Source organism: Embiotoca jacksoni, unplaced genomic scaffold, assembly GCF_022577435.1.
Source record: "Embiotoca jacksoni isolate LCO1_2020_lvr unplaced genomic scaffold, fEmbJac1.0.p SCAF_82, whole genome shotgun sequence".
NCBI lineage: Eukaryota > Metazoa > Chordata > Actinopteri > Embiotocidae > Embiotoca > Embiotoca jacksoni.
In genome coordinates, this window is record NW_027185439.1 from 959,855 (window position 1) to 969,713 (window position 9,859).

Genomic DNA, 9,859 nt, shown 5'->3' on the forward strand with positions numbered 1-9,859 from the left:
TTATTGATGAGGCTGCCTATAAATCTCTTATATAAACCGTTTTTTTGTGTAAAACTCTGAAGGTTTGAGGCATCGAAGGAGCTTTTTATTGAACATTGAACGTGATATTTTTGGTTTTGTAGCCATCAGACGGTGTTTTACTCCAGATTTGGGGATGCGGGCTCCATCCCTCCCCCTTCCAGAGGACAAAGACTAAAATGGGTCAGACTCAGGAGAGCAGCAGCAGATCTTCCGCACCAGCCATCATGTTCCGTCCTTCATCATCCGGAGCAGCGAGAAGCAGCTGAGCGGCTTTCCGGCGTTTTAACCGCCGACATGACGTCTTAACATCCTCCATTTAACGCAGAAGATAAACGTCCTCCGAACCGAGCTGCCGGTTGTTTTTTGATCAACATGTCCTCTCGGGATGGGTGAAGCTTCCTGCTGGGACTGAACTGGTTTGGATGAAAAACGCTGCTGGTGCTTCTTCCAGTCCGACACCGACTCATCAGCCGCTCACCGCCCGACGGAGGGACGATGGAGGCGGCGCCGAGTTAATCTGCGTCCCCGGTGAACATTCAGGTAGAAACCGTGGAACCGGGTTTTACTCCGGTTTACATCGCTCCGCTTTGTGTCCCGGTTCAGGCTCCGTGATCGGGGAACCTCCGCACCATTACAACCAGTACGGACGCGTTTGTCGGGCAGGTCGTCCGGACCGTCGCTCAGCCGAACAGGTACCCAAAACATTTGTTTTTCAAACACCGTTTCAGAGACTCCAGCTGCGTTTGACAACATGAGTTTATTAACGGGGATTTATGGCCTCAAGCTGCCAACCAGACTTCAGCTGTTCACACCGACGCCGCTTCGCCGTCGCCTGAAGAAGTCGACTAATCATTCGCCTCCAGCAGCGAACAGACCACCGACAGCTCAATGAAAGTAGATGTTGATGTTCTGTAGTTGCAGCTCATTTTCTTCCTGTTTGTTTCTCCTCGTGTTGTTTTTTCTGTTTCTGTCGTCCTGTTTAGTCCTGAACTGGTCAGCGCGACACCGACGCGAAGTTCAGTTCGCCTGAGTTCGCCTGATCGAACCTGTTTCGCACGTGTATGTCGGAGAGCTCCCACTTCGCTTTGCCCTCATTAAACCTGCCGAGACGTCACATAACGGATTAAATAGGACAATTAAAAGCAGTTCAGGTGTTTGTGCTCGTAGGGCAGGTGGTACATGGACACGATATGCGACAGTTGATGTTTTGTGCTGAGATAATCCAACTTCCAAACTTTTCTTCATGTTCTATAGTCTTGTGACGTTTTCGTCCAAAAGAACGAACAGAACTGAATCACTGAAGCGATTTGTTCATTTCTGAGTTAAGTTGTAAGCGCAGACGATATAAAATACAGAAATGGCGTAAAGTGTAATACCACTGAGGCCCAATAGGGGGCTCACAAACACTGGTGAAGTCACAGTGGGTTGCTGCTTGGTTTTAAGTGAATGCGTCGGGATATATTCACTGTGAGGGAGCTAGCTGCTAACGTTAGCACAGTTAGCAGAAGATTATTGATTCTGTACGTAGCGTCACTTAAAAAAGAGAAATGAACGCAAACGCACATCTTCAAGTTCTTCGTCGTTCTCCGACAAATACAAACTTTGAATGTTCATCCGTTTATTCAAGAATAAACCCGAACTATAGATCAGTTTAAAAGACTTAATAGTCCTTAAAAAAAACGGAGTTAGTTTTTCTTCGATATTCAGCGAGGAAACTTTTACAATATTAAGAATTGTAAACAGAGTTTGGCGCCTTTGTGTAACATGTTCTGGATCAGGAGGATCAAACATGTCGCACCAAAAGATTCGATTCACGAAACTTTTGAATGAATCTCATGATGATGCGGATTCTCGTGATTCGGGACGCTGAAAACTTCTTTTCTCATCACTAATGTTTTACTACGAAAAACATCAAAACGTTACGTAACCGATTGAGTTCATGAACGGTGACGTCGTTCTTCGTACCAGAGGTTCGTAATAAGGTGCAGACGGGAGGACTAAGGTGCGCCTGGTCACCGAACCGTGACAGCAGGTCAGATAGCTGCAGCTGTACAGCAGATAAGGTGAATTGTTGACGCCGTCCCGGAGAAAAGGGCTAAAGTCCGACTCCGTGGACTCAAACGAGCCGCCGAGCATCTGATGGAGGTTCAGTCTGACAGCGCGCTGAGTTTCTGCTGAATACGGACTAGTCCTTCGAGTGTCGTTTGATTTTTCTCTAACCAGGTTTTAATTTCGTTTCCGTGGAGCCTGATTCCGACACGTCTCACGACCTCTTTCACGTTCAATAGAAATCTATAAATGGAAGCTGCTCCGCCGCCTCCTTCAGGAGCAGCTTCCATTTATAGGATTCTATTTTTTCCTCCACTGATCACTTTCTAATTTAGCGTCTTTGTGATCTATTGTTTTCGGCCGAGACAGATCTGGGACTCCGAGACGAACCGACGGGTTTTTGAAGATTCAGAAAAAGTTCAATAAAGTCGTGATGTCGTGCTGAAATGTTGGACTAAAAAAAAATCAACCTAACATCTGCTGTGATTATTTTCTGTTTTTGCACTTTAAAATGAAAAGTGATGACATCAGTCAAACTTTATTATTTGTACAGAAACTCAAAGAACCTTCAAGGATCTTAACAAACAGTGAAGTGGTGATTTTTGTATCTCCTCAGTACGTTTGTGAGGATCTGTGCTCTGCTCTGGACTCTGAGGCCTTCCTGATCCGACAGTAGATCTCCTGCAGCCATGACTCCCTCCAGGACGCTCCGGCTGCTCATCTCCGCCGCTGCCGCACTCCTACTTATGACATCACTTCCTGTGTCAGCGGTGGAACCAGACACGTGTTTCTCCAGACAGCACCAGAACGCCATCGTCAACGTCAGACTGGCGCCGACCAGACCGGCGACGGCCATGGACGCCCGGGTGGTCCGCTCAGAGAGGGACTGCGTCCTCGCCTGCTGCTCCGAGGAGGTCAAACCAGGTGATACTGGAACCACAGGTTCAGGAGCCAGAGACGTTCGAGAAGCTCACAATACGAGGGTCCATCAATAAGTTCAGAGGGTTCCTGAACGCAGCACGGTGCTGCACACGGAGCAGGAGGATCAATAACCTCCATGAGGAAGTATTCAGTTATTGATCAACACGTTAACGTGACCGCTGCTACGTGAACATTAGTGATGTCATCACGAAACCTGAAACTGGAGCAGAGAAACATTCAACACGTCTGCTTACAGCCGAGTGTTCCTGAGCCCACGCAGTGATTTCCACTGATTCCTCTCCACTGTGAGCGAAGTGTCATCATGTTTCCCCTCAAACGCCTCAGAAGGTCCCAGTGGAGTTCTTCGGTCTCGGACAGTGTAGCTCCGCCCCTCTTGAAACGTCAACATCCATCAGAACACGTCGCTTCATCACTGTAGACTTTCTGAACATTTCAAGAGTCTCTGTTGACCATTTACAGAGTTTGACCCCCCCCAAAAAAAAAAAAACAGCCTCAATTCTGTGTTGGAAAACACTGCATGGGCTCAGGAACACTCGGCTGTAAGCAGGCGTGTTGAAGATTTTCTGTTTCTCTGCTTCAGCTTCAGGTCCGTGGTGACATCACTAATGTTCACGTACCAGCGGTCCGGTTAACGTGGTGAACTGAGACGACACTCTGTATACGTCCTCATGAAGGTTATTGATCCTCCGACTCCGTGTGCATCACCGTGCTGCGTTCAGGAACTCCCCCTGAACTTATTGATCGAACCAGCAAAATATCTCCTCCAGTGAGGAGTCGATAGAAGAAACGCGTCGTGATACTCTGAAAAGTAAAGTTTCATCTCTGACCTTGATGCTTAAATATTATTCAGCCCAACGATGCGTGAACACTGACGGGGTCTCACACTGCGACCGAGCGGCGCCGGCTGCCTGCAAAAACACAGAAGTGGGTCAAAGTCAGATTGTTTTCATGGTGTTTCGGGCTGTGATTCAATTCAACTTTATTTATTTCGCTCCAAATCACAACACAGGTTATTTCATGGCACTTAACACATTAAAGTCCTGACAGCAAGACTTTACAATATTATACAGAGAAACCAACAATCCTACAATTCAACAATTCAACAATTCCCACATAAACTAGGAGGGAAAAACTCCTCTTTTAGGGAGAAAAACCTCCAACAGAGGGAAGAAAAACTCCCTTTAACAGGAAGAAACCTCCAACAGAACCAGGATCAGAGGTGGGCGGAGCATCTGTTAACAGAACCGGGATCAGAGGTGGGCGGAGCATCTGTTAACAGAACCGGGATCAGAGGTGGGCGGAGCATCTACCTCAACCGGTTGGGGTGAGAGGAGAGCAGAAAGAGAAAAGGACAGCATAGAAGAGAAGAACTGTTGGTGGAGACGACAAGCGCAGGACAGAGACATGCAGCTCCATCCATCCAGCTGTGATGTGAGAATCTTCATCTCCGAGAACAGACGTCACCAGTTACAACTCGGACACGTTATGAAATTAGACGGTTGTTTGACTCAGAAGGAAATCAGAGCTGTGAGACTTCAGGTGGGAAGAACTATCAGGAGACGTTACATAACGAGGTTCACGACAATACCGGAGTCACTCAGGTGTTTCATACTTCTGCCTCTCAGAGGGAGATTTCCTGCGATGACACATTCAACACATCAGTTGGAGATTAAAGTGGTTAAAATGAGCATCAACTGCTGCCTGTGTGTTAAAGCATCGCTAATCATAATTTAATATAATTACATAACAGTCTGACAGGGTCATTCAGCACAGTTAATAGTTTAATAGATTGTTAACATAGATAAGTTTAAAGCATTTTTACTTTTCAGTAAAATGTCAGAGTATTTCTTATGTCCGTTTTATCACATTACAGATTGAACCTTGTGGACTAATTAAATCGCTTTCTTCAAATGCAGTTTACAGATTCTGTAAATCACTAACTGTGTTTTCCTCAGGTTTGTGGAAGACTTCGGCACATGTATGTGGTGGAGGTCTTACAGGGTCTCCCCCAAGCAAAATATACGTTTTTTGATTAAAAATATATAATTTCTCATAATTTTTTACCTTCATTTTTACCATATTGATATAAAATTTTCCAAAGATTTGGAAAAGCTTGAGAACATAATAATTAGACCCAAAAACCTCAAAGACAAAACCTTCGTGGAAACGTTGAGGCCAACAAAACAGGAGGACTTGTGAATTATTTAAAGTTTAAATGATATTTTTAGGGTAAAGTATGAAGATATTGGGTTTTAAGGAGGAGTGGGTTGGACCAGCCGATATTTTACTGTTCTCTGTTGTTTTCACGACTAAAAATCATAAATCACTTCCACGTCCAATCAGGTCAATGTGCTTCTTCATTTACACGGTAAAATAAAAAAGATCTTAAATGCTAAAATTCAACTTTGTGTTTCTGAAGGTGCCAGGTGCAACATGGCCGTGTTCAACAGCAACAAACATGCCGGTGAAGATAACTGCTTCCTGTTCCACTGCCCGACGGAGCAGGACTGTCCGTTGATGAAGGCGCCGGACGGCATCAACACCTACGACATCTACAAAGGTAAACAAATCCCTCTTTTCTCTGGAACGCTGTGATTTCAAAGGGAATCACAAAATGCATGATGTGACTACTGTGAGAGATCTATATACGCCGACGATGTCAGTTTGTACTGTCGATGCAACTTATGTCCTCATCGCAGATGAGTGGAGGTGAAGATCATTTTCATGTACAATACAACAGGTTTTAACCCATTAAATATTCAAGTCAGTAAAATCTACCACTGAAAGGTTCCTCTCATGTCTACGAACCTTCCAAAGAATCAAGCTCACCTGATTAATCAACAAGTAGTTTCTGTTTTAATGCTTACTTTACAAAAACATATTTGTTTATATTTTATGTTTTTTTATTTCTACATGTTTATTTCTGTGGGGACTGAATCACAGATGGAGCCTCTAGTGGTCATTTAAAGAACTACAGTTTTTAGTGCTGTAGCTTTGGTTGCATTTTTCAGTCGTGGAAGTTGCTGCTGGCGACACGCTGACAACAAGATGATCTGAGAGGGGAAGTTGACAGACTGTAGAGTTCTGCTGCCACCTGGTGGCCAAAAATCTCTTCAACAAAGTGTTAACGCTGCGTGTTGGTTTATTTCCTGCACAGGTTTAATTCATCCGACCACAGTGAGACCTGCCATCACCACAACAACCACCACACAACCAACCACCACCACCTCCACCACACCGGCACCGACCACACCCACAACCACGCAACCGACCACCACAACAACAACACCGACCACCACCACAACAACACCGACCACCACCACAACAACACCGACCACCACAACAACAACATCGACCACCACCACAACGACACCAACCACCACAACAACAATAACACCAACCACCACAACAACAATAACACCAACCACAACAATAACAACAACCTCACCGCCAACCACGACACCAACCACTACCACCACACAGGCGCTGCCCACCACGACAGCACCTCCTCCCATCATCCTTATTGCTACGATGCCAGAAGTAACCTCATCATTAACTACCACCCCAACAACAACAACAACAACAACAGCAGCAGCGTCTACCACCACCACCACCACCACCACCAAAAAGCCAAACAAAAACAGCAAAAAGCAAAATAAACCCACCAAGAAAGGAAAAGGTCATCCTGCCGCCGCCGCCACCACCACCACCACCACCACCACCACCACCCAGCTGACTCAGAGCTCCACCCCCTCACTTCCTGTTGTACCTGAAACCAGAGAAGCTGAACATGGAACTCCTGAGAAACTCCATCCAACCACTCAAGCTACCACAACAACTCCTGCTACAACTACCACTGCAGTTCCTACCACCACCACCACCACCACTACTAGAACAACTCTTACAACTACCAGCACCACCCGTGCTACTACTACACCCACCACCACCACTACCACTGCCCCTTCTCCAACTACAACCACCACCACCACCACCACCACCGAGCCGTCCACTACCACAACAACTCCAGCAGGGAGCCTCATCATCGTGCCCAAAGATGCCCCCCAACCCGACCACGCCCTCCAACCTGACCACGCCCCCCAGAACTCCAGCGGCGGACGGGGGAACCCGGTGGCGACGCGCGGGGCGGTGAAGAGCGGCGTGGTGGCGTTCATGGTGCTGGGGCTCGCCGTGCTCATGCTGGCTCTGGCTGTCGGCGGCCGCAAGGCGATGGAGTCCTTCGACCGGCGACATTACACAAGACTGGAGCTCAACGATCTGCACTACGAGGTGTGAAGGCGGGAAAAACTGTTTTCGTAACAGAAGCGAAGAGAGATGGTTAGCGAGGGGTCAGATTGTTAGCATTCAGTTTAATTTGTCTATAGCACAATCACAACAACGGAGCGCGTACTTCAGTTTGTGTTGAGAATACTGGACTCTGATTGGCTGGAGTCGTTGCTTTATTTGCATTTGAATAGAAACAACAAACGATACTCTGGTCTTTGGGTCGAGCTCGTGGTAAACAACAATAATCCCGTGCGGTTTTGACAATTAAATTAGCTTCTTGTGTTATTTTTTATAAAATAATTTGTCGATTTAAATCAACGTCAACTTAAGTTCAGGCTCCGCCTCCTGAACATTTATTGTAATGACATCATAATTGACTAATGATTTTAGCAAGATTAAGTGAGTTAATTTAAGATTAAGTTTAATTTGGTTTAATTTGTTAATAACACAAACTAAATTATAATTTGCATTTCTAGAAAAACTACACAAAAAACAACAAAACATCAAAAACGGACAAAATTCTCATGAATTAACTGAATTTTTAAGTTTAAAAAATATTATATTTCGGCTCATATTCCTAATTTATAACTTAAACAATAAATAAATTATTCCTTCAATTATTTATGAAATAATTTTGAAATAATCTGTTCGTACGAAGTCTCTGAACTTTTTTATTGCACTTTGTGAACTGACAAGTTCAGAAGAACATTATATTCATAAAAAGAAAATTAATTGCAGGTCTTTTCTTGTAGTTTTGACTTAAATTACAAGAAAAGACGTCGAGTTAATTCCTCCAATGTGTTTTTTTCTTTTCTGACTGCAAAGTGTTTCCGTAGATTCCAAATTTTTTTTTACTTTGATTTTGACTTATTTTCACGTCGTTCGGCTCCACGTCGGTTCGACCGTCAGTACAATCGGACTCTCAGTGGTTGTTATATCTTAAATTTTTATCGGCTTTATTCTCGAGGCGTCCCAACGACCTTCAGCCGTGACGTCAGAAGGTCGAACTGCTCCGACAGCTTCGTAGTCGTCCGGTAATCATCGAGTCGTCTGCGGCCGACTCGCTCATCCGTGTCTTGTGGAGAAACTTCAGCTGGCGAAGGAACAAAGAACAAACAGCAATATTTTTACCCCCGAATCTCAGGAAGCCTCTGAAGTGGTTCTGGTGTTGGAGGGACTCGGTGTGAGCGGGCTCAGATCGGACCTGGTGGGTCGGAGGCCGTCTTCGCCACGGGGGTCGCGACCCTCTGTGTATACACCTGCATGTCTTCTTACTCCCACATGCTTCAGCCATACGAGCCTGTGATTGCTTCTTAAATCACCGAATCAGTCTCGATGTCAGACTCACGCTCACTGTGTTGTTTTTGTATTCTGTCCACATCTTTCTCCGAGATTCAGACGATGGATGCAATCCTTTCAGAATTGATGCACTATTGTGTTTTTTGATAAATATGATCTGCTTCTTTTGAGATATCTGATTGTTTTTAGGTAAGAGGACACGGCCGCGCACTATTTTCCTATATTTGTATTGGACGTCATGTGCAGGCTGCTGCGGCGTGGCGCCACCAGCAGGTGGCAGCAGCAGCCCGACGAACTGACGCTGCACTGACGAGCTCTTTTCACTTGCTTTGGTTTTTACTCTAATTATTTCATGGCAATAGTTTAGTCTTGTTTTTGTGAAGTGATGCTTTTAATAAGTTTTGGATTTGATGTTTTGTTCTCGTAAGGATTAAAAAAAAATTGATTTTTGAACTTGTTGTTGGTTCTTTACTGATAGAATTTCTGATGTTTATGAAGTTTTTTGATAAAATTATGAATTTGTGGTTTAGAAAAATAAAATATAAATGAAATGCATTATAATACAACAAAGTAAAGAGTTAAAAATACACAGAAATACACATTGGTGTATTTAAAGGTGCAATAATCAGCTAAATAGGACAAAGTTTACTCCTCAGGAAGCCGGTTTCTTTTGACAACCTCATTAACTTTCATTCAGTTTAGGATCTTTGCGGGAATCATGTTTCATAAATATTCAGGACGCTTCAGAGATCCTGTGAGGGACCAGAAACAACCTGAGAGTCTTAATGTCACACCTGCTTAAAAAATATTCATCACCACAGGCAGGGGGCGGGGTCATGGCCCCCAGGCCGGCTTTGTCACCACCTGTAGCACACCTGAGAAATAAAAAAGAAGCAAATGTGGTTTAATTTGTCACATTTAAACACCAGATTATTTAGACAAACAGTTTGTAACATGAGGTGTTTAATAACGGGCTCGTGTTTGATGGATCCTCGGAGGGCCTCATGTTCCGGGGTCCACCTGATGAACTGGTCCCGCAGGACGGGTTCAGGTCCCGCAGGACGGGTTCAGGGTCCGCGGGGGTCCGGCTGGGTTCGGTGTTGGTTCTGCGGGGCGTTTCCGCGGCGTGACGGTATCCAAGCCCCAGACAACAATAGAGTCGGTGGAGCCGTGAGGGGGGGGGGGGTGTACGGGGGCGGGGGGGGGGGGTGGAGGGGTGAGGGGGTAAAGGGGCGGGGGGGGAGGGTGTGTGTGGGAGGGGTGG

General features: G+C 45.4%; 1 protein-coding gene across 2 annotated transcripts; it reads left to right on the forward strand.

Moving 5' to 3' along the window:
- The first annotated feature begins 59 nt into the window (after positions 1-59).
- mansc1 (MANSC domain containing 1) lies at positions 60-9,048 on the forward strand. Of its 2 annotated transcripts, none has more exons than XM_069139371.1 (4): positions 60-561; positions 2,687-2,994; positions 5,432-5,572; positions 6,170-9,048. In XM_069139371.1, exons 2-4 carry the CDS (start codon positions 2,760-2,762, stop codon positions 7,303-7,305), a joined length of 1,512 nt encoding a protein of 503 aa, XP_068995472.1. In that variant the 5' UTR covers positions 60-561; positions 2,687-2,759; the 3' UTR covers positions 7,306-9,048. The 2 variants fall into 2 exon arrangements, with proteins under 2 accessions (XP_068995472.1, XP_068995471.1); XM_069139370.1 differs by having other exon boundaries at positions 61-713.
- Positions 9,049-9,859: the final 811 nt, after the last annotated feature.